This window comes from Carassius carassius, chromosome 3 (assembly GCF_963082965.1).
Source record: "Carassius carassius chromosome 3, fCarCar2.1, whole genome shotgun sequence".
Lineage (NCBI taxonomy): Eukaryota > Metazoa > Chordata > Actinopteri > Cypriniformes > Cyprinidae > Carassius > Carassius carassius.
Genome location: NC_081757.1, coordinates 32,766,142 through 32,787,105, shown reverse-complemented (window position 1 = coordinate 32,787,105; position 20,964 = coordinate 32,766,142). Strand labels below are relative to the sequence as shown.

At 37.0% G+C, this 20,964-nt stretch overlaps 1 protein-coding gene across 3 annotated transcripts; it reads left to right on the top strand.

The window, feature by feature from the left end:
* Positions 1-476: 476 nt before the first annotated feature.
* On the top strand, positions 477-20,658 carry larp7 (La ribonucleoprotein 7, transcriptional regulator). Of its 3 annotated transcripts, none has more exons than XM_059536116.1 (13): positions 477-632; positions 873-1,087; positions 1,173-1,273; positions 1,361-1,444; positions 1,537-1,701; positions 2,215-2,272; positions 2,449-2,760; positions 19,018-19,165; positions 19,266-19,405; positions 19,582-19,688; positions 19,798-19,957; positions 20,043-20,134; positions 20,234-20,658. In XM_059536116.1, the coding sequence occupies exons 2-13, from the start codon at positions 883-885 to the stop codon at positions 20,306-20,308; spliced, it is 1,647 nt and encodes a 548-aa protein (XP_059392099.1). In that variant the 5' UTR covers positions 477-632; positions 873-882; the 3' UTR covers positions 20,309-20,658. The 3 variants fall into 3 exon arrangements, with proteins under 3 accessions (XP_059392099.1, XP_059392085.1, XP_059392090.1); XM_059536102.1 differs by having other exon boundaries at positions 2,215-2,317; XM_059536107.1 differs by having other exon boundaries at positions 632-774; positions 2,215-2,317.
* The last annotated feature ends 306 nt before the right edge of the window (positions 20,659-20,964 follow it).

Genomic DNA, 20,964 nt, shown 5'->3' with positions numbered 1-20,964 from the left:
GACTCATTTCCTGATACCATATCAATTCTTGCTCCTCTACACTGCAAAACTTTTCAAGCCTAGATTTTTCTTTTGTTTGTTTCCAGCAAAATATATATAAAAAAATCTTAAATCAAGAAGGATTTTCTAGACAAGTAGGCTAACAATTATTATATTGTTTTCAGAAAAAAAGTCAAAATTAATTGAGTTTTTGCTTAAAACAAGCTAAATAATCTGCCAATGGAGTAAGCAAAATATTATTATTATTATTGTATTTTTATTATTTCCAAGCTGATCTTAAAAGTTGGCAACCCTGCTGTAATCAATCAGGCAAAACCATAGATATAAATCTATGGGCAAAACAGCATAGACGATTTTTCATATTACACAATTGCATTGTTTTGGCACTATTGCAGTTAATGCTTTATTGCCTAACATTGAAACTTAATTAACTTTTCGAAATAAGACATTAAACAATTAGCAGTTTGATGAGTGTGCACTAATATTTTCAGTTACATTCGTTTGCGCTTTGTCTCAAGACACGCCTACAACTCCGCTCGCTGGAACAGCACCGACGTCATCTTTATGCGCCACGAAGTAGGAACTTCGCGCATATGAATTGATTTTGTGCTACTGTCGAACAAACAACAAAGGTACAACACTTAAGATTTTTGTGTCGCCGTCTTCCATCTGTGTTTAAGTAAAATTCGTTTTTCGAAGTCGTTATCAATGTCTGTGTCCATGGTAGTTTAAAGCGATTATATTTAAGTTAATTAAGAAAGCGACAAGTTAAAGGTAAGTTAAAAAGCTGTACGTTAGTCGTTCGTTTTTTTTTTAGCTCGGCATAATTGGTTCTGTAGAGATAATGGTCTTATATGATTTTTAACCAACAGCCATAGCAATATGATAGACACAGAGAAGATTTCCTCAGGAGTGGATGCCGCCTGTTCAAACAAGATTGAGAAGAAAGAGAACGAAAAAAAGAAGAGATCTCGGGTGAAACAGCTGCTGGCTGAAGTGAAGAAGCAGGTGGAATTCTGGTTTGGTGACGTTAATCTTCACAAGGACAGATTCATGAAGAATGTCATCGAACAGTCACGAGATGGATGTATATATCAGTGTTATGTTCATATCTTATGTTGCCCATTAATACATATGTAATGCACTTACGTTTTTTTGGTGTTTCATTGCAGATGTTGACATATCCATGCTGGCATCATTCAACCGAATGAAAAAATTGACTACAGATGTCAAGTTGATAGCCAGGGCTCTTAAAAATTCAGCAATAGTGGAGGTATGGTTTGCGTGATTCGTTTTTTCAGAGAGTTTTTAGTTCTAATTTATGTACTGATAAAAGTGTTAACTGTTATGTCGTCTTAAGGTAAATCTTCAGGGAACACATGTTCGACGTAAGGATCCACTTGGTGAAAGCCCAAAAGATGTGGACAACCGCACAGTTTATGTGGTAATTGAGTCTGCATTAATTTCACATTATTTTCACTTGTATGTTTTGACTATGATTTCAATGAATACCCTCTTAAATTTGTTGTGTTTCAGGAGTTGTTGCCAAAGTCAGTGACTCATGTTTGGCTGGAAAGAGTGTTTAGCAAGTGTGGAAATGTAGTTTATGTTAGCCTCCCCAGGTACAAGTCCACAGGACACCCTAAAGGGTTTGCGTTTGTGGAATTTGAGACAGAGGAACAAGCACAGAAAGCTATTGAGGTAACTTGTATGCTCTATAATTTTACTATATTTACATTTAATCATTTAGCAGACACCTATATCCAAAATGACTTAACAATAGAATGAACAATAGAAGCAATCAGACCAACAAGAGAACAACAACAGTATACAAGTGCCATGACAAGTCTCAGTCTAGCACAGAAACTAGCCAAGGTTTTTTTTTCTTTTTCTTCAAGAATAGGATAGACAAGAAAAGGTAAGTCTTTAGATGTTTTTTGAAAATGAGTAAAGGCTATATTCTTATTATTCCAAAAGCATAGGAATATCATAGACCTAATAGCCTACAAAATAATATGACTTTAATACTCACCAAGTGGGAAATATGGTTTGGGCCATACTCAGAGGATCATATAAACCATATTGTTAGGATTAGTATTGAAACAGAATAAGGTGTAATAAAACAGTATACAGTAATGCAATACAATCCAATTGCAAGGTGAGTAAAGAGTAAAATGTACGCTAAAGCATTGTGTCTTTTACTTGAAATTACAGATGCTGAATAATCCTCCAGAAGATGCTCCAAGGAAGCCAGGCATCTTCCCTAAGACTTGTAAGAAAAAGACTATACCTTTTGAGGCTATCCAGGACACACAAGGTAATACTGATACATACTGTGAAAAGGCTGCTTGTATATATTACAGTATAACATTACAAATAAAATTTGTGTGGCTAGTTTGTGTTTTTCTGAATGATCCAGATATAAGCAACTCATGTTTTTACTTTAAGGTTATGAGGAGGATGGCAAGAAAAAGAAGAAAAAAAGGTCTCAAAATGATCTCAGTAACAGTGCTTGTGAAGAAATTACTGTAAATAAGATGGACAGAGAAGGAATGTTTGGGACTGCAGTTACCAATGAGCCAAATAAACAATCATCAGATGAATCTAAAATGGAAAACCCTGCAATACTGATCAGCAGTGCAAGCAAGAAAAGACAAAGATCCCGCAGTTCTGAGGCGTTAGTTGGAGAAGTCCAAGATGAGATGCCATCCAAAATAAGAAAAGTAGAAGAGGAGGAATACAAGGAGAGTGAGATGAAAGGTAGATTTAATTTATTAATTTATTTTTTATTTTTCATGATATTTGCCAAGTAAGGTAACTCATACTTGGAATTGGTGCTGTGCATTTAACCCATCCAAGTGCACACACATAGTAGTGAGTAGGGGAACACACACACACACCTGGAGCAGTGGGCAGCTGTTTTTTCCAGTGCCAGGGAGCAACTGGGGGTTCAGTGCTTGCTCAAGGGCACTTTAGCCATGGGTATTGAGGGTGGAAGAGAGCGCTGTTCATTCACTCCCCCCACCTACAACTCCTGCCGGCACTGAGACTCGAACCTACGACCTTTGGGTTACCAGTCCAATTCTCAAACCATAAGCCACAGCCACTTATGAAGGTTGTTTTTAGTTTTGTTTTTCTGTAAGAATTTTAAGGTGAGCAGTGCACCGACATACAGCACTGTTGCGCTATGGGTGCCTGCAGTTCAAATCCTGATTTGAGGACCATTCCCAATACTGTCCCCCAATCTCTATCCCACTTTGCCGCCTGTCAGTTCTGATCTGACTTAACATAATAAAGGCGAAAATGGCAAAAGTAAATCTTTATTTTTGTCATTTAAAACGCTATTCATATGCATAAAAGCACTTCTGGAAAAGTCCAGTCACATAAGTAATTTTATTTTAAATGGAGTGAGTCATCTTATGGGGGCTGCCTTGATATTGCATAACCAATTAAACTACGAGTTGCTTTATCCCAACGTTGCTCCTCTTATCGGACATTTTGCTCATGAAATATCTAACTGCTGCCAAAAAAATTAAGAAATAGACAAAGTGATAAATCTATCAAATCAGTCCAAACTCAAGTGTTAAAATAAATATATTTATTTTCTATTTTATTTTTTAATTTTATTTTTGTGGGGGGGGGGGGGGTTCTACGTAGGGTAAACTAGGGCTAGACGATTATGGCCTAAAATCAAAACAATTTTACCTCTATAACGATTAATGAACGATTATATTGTTTCTGTTTTGTTTGTTTTTTTCCCTCATAGTTCACTAACAAGGTTTGTACAGTAAATATGATTGACTATTAAAGGCGAGTTATTTTTTCCTATTGAAAGAGCGATCTGACATGATAGCTCACTATCAGCAGTTATTTTGTCTATGTTCGAACTAGGGTTGGGTATAGTTTGTATTTTATCAATTCCGATTCTGCTCATTGATTCCGATTCTTTATCGATTCCAAGTTTCGATTCCAGTAAGATAAAATGTCCAATATAAAAAAATAAAATAAGTCAAACATTTAGATGTCAGACATGTATTCTTTTTACAAAGCATTCTGGTTGCAGCTGATTAACATGATCAAAAATCAGCTGCCTACAAAACGCTTCAAGAGGAATTTTTCCTGTGCTTTAAAAAAAAATACCATTGCAAAAACAACTAGATTAATATAAATTTCAAATATTAAAGTGTTAAAGACAAGTAAACAGTCTGTAATAAGATGGGAACAAACAAATCAATAAGCAATATCATAAATACAACTAAACTGAATTTCAGGTACAGAGGCTGTATTTAAATGTTTAAAAACACTGCATATTTTTCTTTTTATAAATAAAATAAAGATTAATCAATTAAAGTTATTTAATATATTCAGTCAAGATCAGTGAATGATTTTCTTTTGTTCTCTGAATCACATTATTGACAGGCAGCGCGTTTATTAGGCTGTTGTCTCTTTAAGCAAAAATACAGTAAATGTGTGTTTTCTTTCTCATCTCTTTACGTTCACGTAAGACAAAAACGGCTGCGTTTTTGATGATCTACTGATGTAGTTTCCTGTATATTGGTCGACAAATATGAAAGAAGTCAGTTTCGACTCGGAACAACCTTTTCTACAGTGGAAATACACGGAACAGTCCGAGAACGGACACAAACCGGAACCGCTGCTCTCTGTGCACGCGCTTGTGCTTCATGTGTGCTGCACACAAACAGGGTGCAAATTCCTGCACTTAATCGTTTTTAATCAAATTGAAATGCGAACGCAGGAATCGTTAAGCAGAATCAAAATGCACGCATCTTATCGAATACCCGGTTCTTGGAAATTTGGAACCCGGTTCTAAAATGGAACCTGTTTTCGATACCCATCGCAATTTCTTACAGATTATTGCTCTGTGTAAGAGATAAATAAAGATCAGATAAAGATAAATTAGCACAGTACCAGTACGAGTGATTGCATTTGTTAATTAGTCATACCGTCTTTATATTATTGTGAAGCTGTGGGTTGTAAATAGCCTAGTTCCTTCAAAAGTAGAAAAATATGCTATGTTTTGAGATTCTAAGCTACTTTAGTGATAAATCACAGGACAGTGCTGACAACTAGTTTCTGCATTCCTCTGTGCGCGCGATCTTCATAGCTACTGTTTATATGAGTGTTTGTGCCACAATGCAGCTGCGCAAACATGGTAGCTCGATATTAATAATACACATCCGATCATCTAATCGCTTGAATGTCCAAACCATAAAACAAAAACCACTGACAAAGTTTAGTGAAGACGCAAGGCTCACCGCTCGCGTGCCATCACTATGTGTTGAACCGGAATTCACCTCCGTGTTTTGCTTTTATGCCACTGAATGGTTTGGGCAGAGTCATGTGGCTACACACGCAGTAGTATGCTTTTAAGGGGGAAGTATTAACTGGATTAAAAAACGAAATAATCGACAAGGGAAAATTACGTCAATTAGAGGTTCTGAATTTCGGTTTCAATTACTTTTCAATTAATCATCCAGCCCTAGGGTAAACATACCTATTAAGCTCACCAAAATCTACATTGAAAATTTTTAGTGCACAAGATATTGATTTCAGTACAAAAACTTGTTAAAACAAACCTCTACGTTGCGATTTAAATCACTCGCTTTTGTGACTTAAATCACTCGCTTGTGCGTTCACTCTGGACGACTAAATTATATCTACAGGGTTCCCACCCTTCTTGAAAGTACTTAAATTTCAGACATATGGATTCAAGGCCTGGAAAGTACTTGAAAACTAACATAGATCTTTGAAAGTGCTTGAATTAAATATTAAATCAGTTTTGTTTATGCTGCTATTTTAAAAATTGTCCAATATGTGCTTCTGTCAAGAACAGAACTAAACACGGGGGGTTATCTGTTTGATCTCTGATGCGATCGTGCTCAGCACCGATGTGCTTGCTTGATCTAATATTTAGGGCCCGAGCAACGATGGTGCGAGGACCCTCTTGGAATTGCTCCGTTTATTAGGGCTCAAGCCCAAAGGGCGAGAGGCCTATTGTTTTCCTTAGGATTATTTTTAGGGCTCAAGTCCAAAGGGCGAGAGGCCTATTGTTTTCCTTAGGATTATTTTTTATTATTATTAGGGCTCAAGCCCGAAGGGGCGAAGAGCCGTATTGTTCCCCTAAGGATTATTCTTATTAGGGCTCAAGTCCAAAGGGCGAGAGGCCTATTGTTTTCCTTAGGATTATTTTTTATTATTCTTCTTCTTCACCTTATTCTTCTTCTTATTATTATTATTAGGGCTCAAGCCCAAAGGGCGAGAGGCCTATTGTTTTCCTTAGGATTATTTTTTTATTATTATTAGGGCTCAAGCCCGAAGGGGCGAAGAGCCGTATTGTTCCCCTAAGGATTATTCTTATTAGGGCTCAAGCCCAAAGGGCGAGAGGCCTATTGTTTTCCTTAGGATTATTTTTTATTATTATTCTTATTCTTATTAGGGCTCAAGCCCGAAGGGGTGAAGAGCCCTATTGTTCTTCTAAGGATTATTCTTATTATTAGGGCCCGAGCCAACGGGCGCAGGGCCCTCTTGTTCCCCTAAGGATTATTAGGGCCCGAGTGAGGACCCTCTTGGAATTGCTCCGTTTATTATTATTATTATTATTAGGGCCCGAGCACCGATGGTGTGAGGACCCTCTTGGAATTGCTCCGTTTATTAGGGCCCGAGCACCGATGGTGTGAGGACCCTCTTGGAATTGCTCCGTTTATTATTATTAGGGCCCGAGCACCGATGGTGTGAGGACCCTCTTGGAATTGCTCCGTTTATTATTATTATTATTATTATTATTATTATTATTATTCTTCTCCAGGATGAATCGCATTTTTGAGGGCCTAAACATACTCAAAAAGTCATGAAACTTTGCACACACCTCAGAACCTGCGAAAATGTACATCTGATATGGGTTTCAGAAGTGGGTGTGGCAAAATGGCTCGACAGCGCCACCTATACATGTTCAACGGTGTGCGAACTCAGACATACAATGTCCAATCTGCCCCAAACTTCACATATTAGATAAGACTTCTGCCCTTAACAGATCTACATGCCCATATTCAGTTATAGTCATAGCGCCACCTGCTGGCAACAGGAAGTGACATGTTTTACGCTGTGACATACCACTCCTAGAAATCTTTTGACATTAATGTATTTTTTGTGGTCAGTCTAATCTAAAGGCCTGTGCAATGTTAAATTGTGGAGATCTTTAGTTTTTGTTAAAGGGCGTGTCCATGGCGCCATGACAAAATTTGATGTCTCGCCACAGCAAGAGAAGTTGTTGTAACTCAGGCATAAAATGTTCAATCTGCCCCAAACTTCACATGTTGGATAAGACTATTGACCTGAACAGATCTACATGCCAATATTCTGTTATCGTCATAGTGCCACCTATTGGCAACAGGAAGTGACATATTTTACACTGCGACAAACTACTCCTAGAAATTTTATGACATCAATGTTATTTTTGTGGTCAGTCTAATCTAAAGACCTGTGTGATGTTTAGTTGTGAAGATCTTGAGTTTTCGTTAAAAGGCGTGTCCATGGCGCCGTGACGAAGTTTGATGTGTCGCCATGGGAATAAAAGATGTTATAACTCAGGCATAAAATGTCCGATCTTGCCCAAACTTCACATGTGTGATAAGGGTCCTGGCCTGAACAGATCTGAAGGCCAATATTCCATTGGGTGTGGCAAAATGGCTCGATAGCGCCACCTATACACTTTCAACTGAGTGCATATACACTTTCAACGGAGTGCGCCTCAAGCTATGTTTCACGTACATGTACAAAAATCGGTACACACATGTAACACACCAATATCTACGAAAAAGTCTCTTGGTACAAAATCCGAATCCAAACAGGAAGTCAGTTATTTAGAATTTTCTCTCCAAAATTGGTGTTGTTTTTGGCATTTTCAGGGGTTGTACTTTAACGAACTCCTCCTAGAGATTTATTCAGATCAACATCAAACTTGGTCAGTTAAATCTAAAGGCCTTTGCGAAGTTAAATTGGGAAGATCTTGAGGTTTCGTTAAAGGGAGTGTCCATGGCGCCGTGACAAAATTCAAAGTCTCGCCATGGGAATAAAAGATGTTATAACTCAGACAATGTCCAATCTTCCCCAAACTTCACATGTTGGATAAGATTTTTGACCTGAACAGATCTACATGCCAATATTCAGTTATAGTCATAGCGCCACCTGCTGGCAACAGGAAGTGACATATTTTACGCTGAGACAAACTACTCCTAGAGATTTTTTGACATTAATGTATTTTTGTGGTCAGTCTAATCTAAAGGCCTGTGTACTGTTAAATTGTGGCAATCTTGAGTTTTTGTTAAAGAGCGTGTCCATGGCAAAAATGACAAAATTTGATGTCTCGCCACAGCAAGAGAAGTTGTTGTAACTCGGGCATAAAATGTTTGATCTTCCCCAAACTTCACATGTTCGATAAGAGTGCAGCCCTGAACACATCTGAAGGCCAATATTCCATTATAGTGATAGCGCCACCTGCTGGCAACAGGAAGATTTGCACATATATGGAATAAACATTGATATATTCTACTTATATTTATGAGTTTAAAAGCATATTTCTCACCGTTCACCTATTTACTAGAGCCACTCGCTGCCGGTGAGCCCGGGTGCGAGGGCCCGTTCATCGCTGCTTGCAGCTTTAATTATTATTATTAGGGCCCGAGCACCGATGGTGTGAGGACCCTCTTGGAATTGCTCCGTTTATTATTATTATTATTATTATTATTATTATTATTATTATTCTCCAGGATGAATCGCATTTTTGAGGGCCTAAACATACTCAAAAGTCATGAAACTTTGCACACACCTCAGAACAGGCGAAAATGTACATCTGATATGGGTTTCAGAAGTGGGTGTGGCAAAATGGCTCGACAGCACCACCTATACATGTTCAACGGTGTGCGCCTCGAGCTATGTTTCACGTACATGTATGAAAATCGGTACACACATGTAACTCTCCAATACCTACAAAAAAGTCTCTTAGAGCAAAATTCTAAACCCAACAGGAAGTCAGTTTTTTTTAATATTATGAGCAAATTTTGTGTCATTTTTGCCATTTCCATGAGCTGTATTTTAACGAACTCCTCCTAGAGACTTATTCAGATCAACACCAAATTTGGTATGCCTAATCTAAAGGCCTTTGCGATGTTAAATTGCGAAGATTTTGAGTTTTCGTTAAAGGGCGTGTCCGTGGCGGCCTGGCGAATTTCGATGATTCGCCATGAAAAATGAAGTTGCTATAACTCAGACATACAATGTCCAATGTGCCCAAAACTTCACATGTTTAATAAGACTCCTGACCTGAACATATTTACATGCCCATATTCAGTTATAGTCATAGCGCCACCTATAGGCAACAGGAAGGGACATATTTTACACTTCGACAGACTACTCCTAGAAATTTTTTGACATCAATGTCTTTTTTATGGTCAGTATAATCTAAAGGCCTGTGCAATGTTAAATTGTGAAGATCTTGAGTTTTCGTTAAGGGGCGTGTCCATGGCGCCGTGACAAAATTCAAAGTCTCGCCATGGGAATAAAAGATGTTATAACTCAGACAATGTCCAATCTTCCCCAAACTTCACATGTTGGATAAGATTTTTGACCTGAACAGATCTACATGCCAATATTCAGTTATAGTCATAGCGCCACCTGCTGGCAACAGGAAGTGACATATTTTACGCTGAGACAAACTACTCCTAGAGATTTTTTTACATTAATGTATTTTTGTGGTCAGTCTAATCTAAAGGCCTGTGTACTGTTAAATTGTGGCAATCTTGAGTTTTTGTTAAAGAGCGTGTCCATGGCAAAAATGACAAAATTTGATGTCTCGCCACAGCAAGAGAAGTTGTTGTAACTCGGGCATAAAATGTTTGATCTTCCCCAAACTTCACATGTTCGATAAGAGTGCAGCCCTGAACACATCTGAAGGCAAATATTCCATTATAGTGATAGCGCCACCTGCTGGCAACAGGAAGATTTGCACATATATGGAATAAACATTGATATATTCTACTTATATTTATGAGTTTAAACGCATATTTCTCACCGTTCACCTATTTACTAGAGCCACTCGCTGCCGGTGAGCCCGGGTGCGAGGGCCCGTTCATCGCTGCTTGCAGCTTTAATTATTATTATTATTATTATTATTATTATTCTTCTCCAGGATGAATCGCATTTTTGAGGGCCTAAACATACTCAAAAAGTCATGAAACTTTGCACACACCTCAGAACCGGCGAAAATGTACATCTGATATGGGTTTCAGAAGTGGGTGTGGCAAAATGGCTCGACAGGGCCACCTATACATGTTCAAAGGTGTGCGCCTCGAGCTATGTTTCACGTACATGTATGAAAATCGGTACACACATGTAACTCTCCAATACCTACAAAAAAGTCTCTTAGAGCAAAATTCTAAACCCAACAGGAAGTCAGTTATTTTTAATATTATGAGCAAATTTTGTGTCATTTTTGCCATTTCCATGAGTTGTATTTTAACGAACTCCTCCTAGAAACTTATTCAGATCAACACCAAATTTGGTATGCCTAATCTAAAGGCCTTTGCGATGTTAAATTGCGAAGATTTTAGAGTTTTCGTTAAAGGGCGTGTCCGTGGCGGCCTGGCGAATTTCGATGATTCGCCATGAAAAATGAAGTTGCTATAACTCAGACATACAATGTCCAATGTGCCCAAAACATCACATGTTTAATAAGACTCCTGACCTGAACATATTTACATGCCCATATTCAGTTATAGTCATAGCGCCACCTATAGGCAACAGGAAGTGACATATTTTACACTTCGACAGACTACTCCTAGAAATTTTTTGAAATCAATGTCTTTTTTATGGTCAGTATAATCTAAAGGCCTGTGCAATGTTAAATTGTGAAGATCTTGAGTTTTCGTTAAGGGGCGTGTCCATGGCGCCGTGACAAAATTCAAAGTCTCGCCATGGGAATAAAAGATGTTATAACTCAGGCATAAAATGTCCGATCTTCCCCAAACTTCACATGTGTGATAAAAGTCCTGGCCTGAACAGATCTGAAGGACAATATTCCATCGGGTGTGGCAAAATGGCTCGATAGCGCCACCTATACACTTTCAACGGAGTGCACCTCGAGCTATGTTTCACGTACATGTACAAAAATCGGTACACACATGTAACACACCAATACCTACAAAAAAGTCTCTTGGTACAAAATCCTAATCCCAACAGGAAGTCGGTTATTTTGAATTTTCCCTGCAAAATTGGTGTTGTTTTTGCCATTTTCAGGGGTTGTACTTTAACGAACTCCTCCTAGAGATTTATTCAGATGAACACCAAACTTGGTCAGTGTAATCTAAAGCCATTTGTGATGTTAAATTGCGAAGGACTTGAGGTTTCGTTAAAGGGCGTGTCCATGGTGGCCTGGCAAATTTCGATGTTTCGCCATGAAAAAGGAAATTTCTGTAACTCAGACATACAATGTCCAATCTGCCCCAAACTTCACATGTTAGATAAGACTCTTGACCTGAACAGATCTACATGCCAAAATTCAGTTATAGTCATAGCGCCACCTATTGGCAACAGGAAGTGAAATATTTTACACTGCGACAAACTACTCCTAGAAATTTTAGGACATCAATGTTATTTTTGTGGTCAGTCTAATCTAAAGACCTGTGTGATGTTTAGTTGTGAAGATCTTGAGGTTTTGTTAAAGGGCGTGTCCATGGCGGCCTGGCAAATTTCGATGTTTCGCCATGAAAAGGAAGCTGCTGTAACTCAGACATACAATGTCCAATCTGCCCCAAACTTCACATGTTAGATAAGACTTCTGCCCTTAACAGATCTACATGCCCATATTCAGTTATAGTCATAGTGCCACCTGCTGGCAACAGGAAGTGACATGTTTTACACTGCGACAAACTACTCCTAGAAATCTTTTGACATTAATGTATTTTTTTGTGGTCAGTCTAATCTAAAGGCCTGTGCAATGTTAAATTGCGGAGATCTTCAGTTTTTGTTAAAGGGCGTGTCCATGGCGCCATGACAAAATTTGATGTTTCGCCACAGCAAGAGAAGTTGTTGTAACTCAGGCATAAAATGTTCGATCTTCCCCAGACTTCGCATGTTCGATAAGAGTCCTGGCCTGAACACATCTGAAGGCCAATTTTCCACTATAATGATAGCGCCACCTGCTGGCAACAGAAAGATTGGCACATATATGGAATAAACATTGATATATTCTACTTGTATTTATGAGTTTAAATGCATATTTCTCACCGTTCACCTATTTACTAAAGCCATTTGCTGCCGGTGAGCCCGGGTGCGAGGGCCCGTTCATCGCTGCTTGCAGCTTTAATTAGGGCCCGAGCACCGATGGTGTGAGGACCCTCTTGGAATTGCTCCGTTTATTATTATTATTACTATTATTATTATTATTATTATTATTATTATTTTTCTTCAAGGTTTCGGGGGCTTTTGGGGCCTTTAACATGTTTGAAAACTCTTGAAAATTGGCACACACCTTGGAATCTGCGGCCATTAGGACCAGGCAGAGACTGATACACGGGCGTGGCACAGGGGCTCTACAGCGCCCCCTGGAATATGGAGGGTCATATATCATACATACTTACACGTAGACGTACGAAACTCGGTACACATATAGATCTCATCAATACAAACAACTTTCGTATTGCATATCATAGGCTCCGCCCAACAGGAAGTTGGCTACTTAGGGTTTATTTCTTCGTATTTTCTGTCAAAGTTTTGGGGGCTTTTGGGACCCTCAACATACTCAAAAACTCTTGAAAATTTGCACACACCTTGGAATATGTGGCCTTTAGGAGCCCGCAGAGGCTGGGACCCGGGCGTGGCACAGGGGCTCTATGGCGCCCCCTGGATCTCAGTCGGAAATGTTGATGTATAGCTCACACATACTTGCACATATTCATATGAAACTTAGTACACATATAGATCTAATCGTGCCGAACAACTTTCGTATTGCATGTCATAGGCTCCGCCCAACAGGAAGTCAGCTATTTAGAGTTAAAAGCGCATGCTCTGGAATTTGAAATACTTGTCATAGGTTTTTTTGATGATTGCCACCAAACTCGGTCAACATGATCTCAAGACATTGGGGATGAAAAATTGCCTGGGGATTTTTGATGTCTCGAACGGTTTGCTCGTGGCGAGGTGTTGAAATTATGGCGAGAAATGAGAAACAGGACGTGTCTAATAGCATCCACATACACTACCTGATTTTAATCAAACTTCATCAGATTATTCGTTGTATGATGTCGATCGCATATATGTGACTATTGGGAGTCAAAGTTATAGCGCCACCAACTGGCAGCAGGAAATGTGTCATTTTCAAAATGCTTTGAATTCAGCATCTTATTTTTACTCAATTTGCTTCAAACTTCATCAGAATGTTAAAACAAAGCCTATATAAATCTGCTGGGCGGATATCGATATCTAAAAATATTTTTGCCGTGGCAACATGTCAAACTGGAAGGGTTTTCAGGTGATTTTGAGGCAAATAACATACTTAGAATTTCACGAAATTCAGAACACATATCAGTATTAGTGACAGCTAGACAATGGCAAAAGCTTTTAAAAGGGCGTGAAGGAGGCACTCTATAGTGCCACCTTTTGTCAAAAGTGGGGGGGTTAGTTTTAGCTACAGACACCAAACTCAGTACATATATTGGTCTTATCAAGACGGACAACTTTCTAATTTACAGTCATCAGCTACGACCAACAGGAAGTTGGCTATTTTGACTTGAATATGGATTTTTGGGAAAATTCTGCTGTGAATTAATGCATAGTGCTCAGAGGAGAAGTACACTTGACACACCAAACTTTGTCTACATGTTGAAAAAACATTGAGGAACTTAAATTGTGAATGGGTTTTGGATAGCTTGAATGGTTTTGCCGTGGTGATTTTTTGAAATGACCGTAAAAAGGAAATCATTAATTGTATTGTATTTTTAAATTGCAGCTTCCAAACGTCAAAGAATTTTTTCATACAGATGAAAAAGTCATTCTGAGGAAATATGCATAGTTTCATGACTTTACAACACTGTATGGATAACAGAAAATTATAAAAACTGTCAGACATCTCATCTCACTCTGTCCCTCTGTTTGAGTATATGTGCTTAGACTTCCATTGTCTGAGAGAAATAGCGCCCCTACAGGTGCAATTCCCGGACTAAAAAAGGGAGGAGACTCTCTTCTGGTTTCACTTTTAAATCGGTTAAAATACAAATAAATACCGATAACATCACGGACATTATTTAAAAATACATAATAGCTTGGTGAATATAAACGAAAACAGCCACGTGAACATAAACTGTTGAGAAATAAATCTGAAGTGGATCTACTGGATTTGAATATTAAGTGACCGCATTTACCAGCTGCTTGTGTCTTCAATTTTAATCTATATATATAAAAAAAGGAAACTCATTCGTCTTGGCTGCTTTTTTTATGTGTGTACGTATTTATTTATTTATTTATTTATTTTGCTCTAACAAGAATTAATCTATATTTAATTAAATCAACTACATTTTATTTTACATTTGATTTGTCCATTTCTGCATCTAAATGCCTAAAAACCTAAAACATGCTCTATTATACTATTGTTAGCAATTTCTTTATCGTCCAATTTATCTGGTGTACACACTTTTATTTTCATGATAAACTTGTTTGTTAGATTATAGACAGTTACAGTGGTCTATAATAAATATTAACGGGTTTTATTCAAGCTGTTTAGAATGATTGAAGTAGGCTAATTTTTTTAAATGTAAATCCAAAACAACAAATTAAATAAATAAATAAAAAACATTGCAAAACAATAACTGTTGTACTTTTTTATACATTTTGTATAATTTCATAGTTTATGCATTATAATTATAGAAACAAAAATAAATTTAGCCACTCACATAGAAATATCTTAGGCCTTATCCTTTTCTGACAGTTTAGGGATTTTTAAAAATCCTAAATTATTTGTGCTGCAAATAATGATACTGACCTCTGACACCCTGTGACATGACATGTATCTGAATTTTCATAATCTCATGGATGTAACAGTAAATCTGTTCAGCTCACAGATCAAGACTAAGCTGTAATGCAAGCAGAACTTTCACAAATGCTTATAAGTCATTAAAGGATTTGATAACACTGTAAAATAATGTCTAATTTGTTAACATTAGTAAATGCATTGATAACACTTTATAATAACTGCAGTCATTAGTAAATAGTCAGTTTATGCTTTATAAAGCCTTGTCTTAACATTAATAGTCAATACTAAGCAGTTTATAAATACAGCTATAAATAGCTTGTTCTTGGTTTATAAGCACATTTATTACAAAGTAAAAATAAAGGGTCAGTTATCTTCCTAAGAAAAATTAAAATAAACAAACAACAACACAGATTGATACAGAACTCAGAAATATTTATTTCAATATGCAATAAAAGTAAAATGTACACTTGAATTATATATATAGAGAGAACTTTGAATTATATGATATATATATATATATATATATATATATATATATATATATAAATTGAATTATATATATGAGAACTTTATTTTGTAAAGAAATAAATCACACTATTTCTTTTCAATGTTTTAATTTTAATGGCAAATCCCCTTTATTTACCAAAAAATAAAATGCGTTTAAATTTCATTAAGACAAATTAAATTTGGGTTTACTGTTTTTCATAATTATATTACCTGTAGAAAAATGTTAAACACAATTGTAAATAAGTATAAAGAATGGCATTGGTATTATTTTTAGTGATAAAAAGTGTTTTTTTTTTTATTTAGCATATTTTTGTGTTTCGCTTTGGTACAGAGAACCATGAATTATCACTGGTATCAGTACAGAATACTGAAATTTTGGTACCCTGACAACACTTTTTCCAGACTATTTAGTCATTATAGGAGAAAACTACTGTTATCTTGGTGAAAAGATGTTGCAATAAGGGTTAGGGCACTATTTTTAGGGACCACACACTAAAGATGCAATAAAGGGGCAAAACTGAAGATTGCATCCTTGCTGCTTCTACTACTATTTCTGCACTTATGTCTATGGCAGCCCATAGACTATAGTTTCCAACCTAGTTTCCCAAAACCTTTAGCACCACCAACGGTCTAAATTTGCTTGAGGTTGAACGACCTCAGGTTATTTTTATTTATTTTTTCTCCCCGAAAGTGAGTCGAAGTCAAATAGTCACTGATGACATCATTATTGAACAAATAATTCTGGAACTGAGACTCTCAAATAGAGGTCAACGATATATCGCTCGGCCGATATTTGTAATTTTTTAATATATCTGCATCGGCCAATATCCGTATTTAGTAGCGATTTAAAGTCAGGCACGTCGGCGGGCAGCCCCGTGTTATTATTGCAGTGGAAAGTGCTGCTGCGCATGTGAAGGACCCAAAGCCAAAACTTTTGGAAGATTCAACAACAGTCCTTGGGAGATAAAGGTAGTCAGAGAATCTCACTCTGTAAATGGGGTGGAGAAGTTGCCAGCTCTTACAAACACTGCAGCGTGATTGAGGGCTCCGTTACTCCGCCCCGCTCACAGACAGCACCGAGCTCGGAGAGACAGCTGTGCTGGAGCTGCCCAGAACGGTGAATGACATTTGTTCGGAAGCATGGTTTGATGCAGACAATAGCCAGGTTTCCATCCAACTCAACTGCATTTAGGGATGTCAATATTCGATCATTTCCATGATCGATCGACGTTTAAATTAACGATCAATTAATAACCTTAATACTGCAAAATGCGTCTGCAGCGGAATTATTATTATTATTATGTGCAAAGCCACTTGGAAAAAAAGCTTTCTCATCCGAATTAAAGGGGTTTTAGTCTGAATAAAATGCTAGTGGCAGGACTGTAAAATGAATAGATGTGATTATGATCATTTGATAAAATGAAGAGAGTGCGTCATACGTTTTAGATCATGTTACTTTGTTGACTGTTTCCCGTCAAGTAGACTGCTGACTGCGTCTCTTTAAATGGTTTCGTGGTGCTCGTTGTTGTATTTTAAAACGCAATTGCAATGTTTTCAAATGACACTATAGTATTAAAAATAAAATGATTCCAAACGTAACTGTGGCGCTTGTGGCTGTGCTGCGCAGTCAGTGAACCGCTTTTTCACATCAAACATTGTATGCAAGTAATATGACCAGTACTTTTTTTGTTTGATCCTGTTCTGCAAAATGTTCGATTTAGAATTTTTGCGTTCCGCTAGTCCTATTTATTTAAAAAAATCCTGCATTTACAGAGTATTAGATCGAGACGCATGAGTGCATGAGTGAGTGCATGCGTGCGTGCATACGAGGACGAGTGAGCACGTGTTTGACCTAGATGTATTTGGAGGTTATTGCTCACGTCTCCTTCTGCGCATTTCCAAATGTTTCCACATTCGCAATGTATCTGAATGTTAAACTATAATATTTTTTTAATTTTTTTAATGTAAACTAGACGGAAAAGATCATCCTCTTCACATGAGCAAAAACGTCTTTGGCATAACAGCAGAGTGGACTGGTATACTACGCTCTATTTAAACTGACCAGTGTAACCTTTTATATGTTTGGTTGACTGTACTTTATTTTAATAATGAACAGACTGCGGTGTTAGTTTGAAATTAGAATGCACTTTAGATGTTCTGTGTCATTTATACCAAACACAAATGTTGCTGGTTGCTAGTGTGTTTGCAGCTCTACTGTTATCTTTTTTATATATATATATATATATATATATATATATTTTATTTTTTTATATTTTTCAGTTTAATTGATTTTTATTTATAACATTTTATTTATTTTATTTAAATGTATATTTAAGTTTACATTTATGTTCCAACAAACTTGAAAAATTCTACTTGATAAATGCTCTAAAACTTTTTTGTAAATGAATGAATCTCTGATTGACTTCTGTCTGTGCTCAATAAATGATGATAAGTTTAGAAATGTTGTGCATCCACTTATTATTAGTGTGACATTTTAGCATGCAAATGAAGGGGAAAACTTCAAGATATCGGCCCTAAAAATCGGCAGCACATATCGGCCATCGGCTGACCCTGAAATCTAAACATCACATTGGCTATAGAAAAACCCATATCGGTCGATCTCTACTCTCAAACATCTTGTGCACAGCTATTGCATAAGACACAGCGCTGCCCACGTGGCTATGGCTCCTATAACAGCTCATTTTTAGCAGTTCTTTTGTTTTTGGGTTATGTTTCTCACAGATTTCTGCTTGTTCTAAATCAGATACAAAGTAGAACAGTAAAGATTACATTAATATGAATGCATTAGTGAGAGTGATTGCGTTTGTGAATTAATTCTACCTGGCAGCGTCTCTCTACTAGTAGTGAAGCTGTGGGATTTAGTAATTAAGAAATAAATGATAGAATCATTCAGCGGGGAAATGTATTGTCAACACTGTTCTGTGATTTTTCAATAAAAAATGTGTAGAAACTGAAAAGTTCTGTGCACGTGAGATAAGCACATAATGGATGAGCTACTGTCTGTAGCCTATGTTTGTGCATTTACACTGCAGCAGCACATTCGATTAGAACGGCAATTTACTATTCAAAAGGCTTTTAAAATGTGCATTCTCCTGTTCAATTTCGAGCATCCAGTAATATAATCACACGTCTTGTGGATCGCTTTCAGAGCATGCATTTACTTGACATTTTAACTGTTCAGAAACAGAGGGTAAATGTGGAAGTCCTTCAAAGATTTTTTTTATCCTGTTGCACCCGCTATAGGACCAGCGACTAGTCAACGTCAAGTTTAAAGCGTCATGGCAGAGCATTGTCGTTTAGATGATTAGTTGGTGCAACACCTAAAATTAAATTTAAATTTTGCACTCATGTAAAAATTTATTTTCCTGACACTGTTCACTCTTCGATGTGAAACCACCTTAAAGTTGTTGCTGTCATTTTCTTGTAATTTATGTTCTTTTATCGCATAGATTTATCAACTGAGAGGAAGTATGAAGAACAGTTGGACTCCGAGAAGAAAGACAGTTCTGTTTTGAAGGCCAAGAGAAAAAGAAAGAAGAAGCTCAAGGAGAGATTAAAAGTAGGGGAGGATGTCATCCCACTCAGAGTCCTCTCAAAGTGAGCAATGCTGTCTATCTTTTTCTTTTCAAGTCAAGGTTCATAAATATTGTGAGATGTTGTGAGATGTTGAAGTAATGTAGTGGATTTCAACTGTCAGGAAAGAGTGGTTGAACCTGAAGCAGGAGTACATGACACTGCAGAAGCATTGTATGGCCCATCTAAAGCAGTCAGTGACTCAGATCAACAAGAAGTCAGTGAAGTATGACATCATGCACACTAAAGAGAGTGAGAACACTTGTGAGTATCTTTTGTTGGGACAACATCTTGCCTGTTAATAAATATTACTTTTTAAATACCTTTTCTTTCTTTCTTTCTTTCTTTTTCTTTCTTTCTTTCTTTCTTTCTTTCTTTCTTTCTTTCTTTCTTTCTTTCTTTCTTTCTTTCTTTCTTTCTTTCTTTCTTTCTTATCAAAGCTAAGGATACAGTTAAGAAAGAGCCCTCATCTGGCCCTGAGTTTGTGAGTGGAGTCATTGTCAAGATTAGCTATAACCAGCCCCTACCAAGCAAAAGGGGTATAAAGGTATACAAACATACTAGTTAAATTGATTAAAGCTATCTTGGCTATCATCATTGGGTATAACATCAAACAATAAGCCATTTTTAAGAGCTGTTTCTTTTCATCTGCACAGGATTCACTGTCTGAGATGTCCGCTGTGGCTTATGTGGACATTCTTGATGGCGATAAAGAGGGTTACATTCGTTTCAAGAGTCCTGAAGATGCACAGACAGTTATCACAGCCCGATCAGAATTTCAGAAAAAATACAACTGGAACCTTGAACTCCTCTCAGGTATATACATTATGACTCAAAACTTTTTTCTTTTTTTTCTTTTTTAAGATATGGCAAATTAAATAATGTATTGATGGATAAAAAGGTGACCATGAGCAGAGGTACTGGCAGAAGATTTTGGTGGACCGACAAGCAAAGCTAAACGGTCCTAGAGAAAAAAAGCGTGGAACAGAAAAGGTAACCTAAACCTCACTCAACAACCTTTAAAGGCAGTCAACGTTAAATAGATTTATAGTTTTATCAAAATCACAGAATATTTGTCATTGTTTTTTATAGCTCATTTCTAAAGCTGAGAAAATCATCATCGCTCGGGCCACCGAAGCAAGTAAGCACATCCGCTTTGATGACTAACAGTCTTCAAAAGAAATATTGTAAGAAAAACAAAAATATTTCAAATGACAAAGCCAGTGAATTCTAAAATGCTTTTTTATGCTTTATGTTGATCTGACCTTTTATTTTCTTATTTGAATGATCAAGTAATTAATGGAGTTTTGTGTTGAAATTAGAACAAAGATGTCTGGAATCATCATCATCATTGTTATTATTATTACTATTAGCAAGTTTTTTACTGTTTTTTTATTAAGTTCTTATATTTTGATGGCAAGAAAAGGTTCCAAAATCAATTGTATATTATATTTGCATCCCTGTTATTCTTTTTATTATAGTTTTTTTTTTCTTAATAAAATTCATTATTGAAAGCATTGGTGTATTGGTAGAAAATAGTTCTCACTGGTATAACACCAAACTGGGCTATCACAATATCAGATTTGTAACTACCGTACTATAAGGCGCACCGGATTATAAAGTGCACCTTCAATGAATGGCCTATTTTAGAACTATTTTCATAAATAGGGCGCACCGGATTATAAGGCGCATAAAATAGATACTGCAGTCAAACGTTTGACTGGGTTTGCGTTAACGCTTCAACCTAGATAGAGCTGTGCTAAAGGGAATGTCAACATTTTGACGGAGCGCCTTGATCCATATATAAAGCGCTCCGGATTATA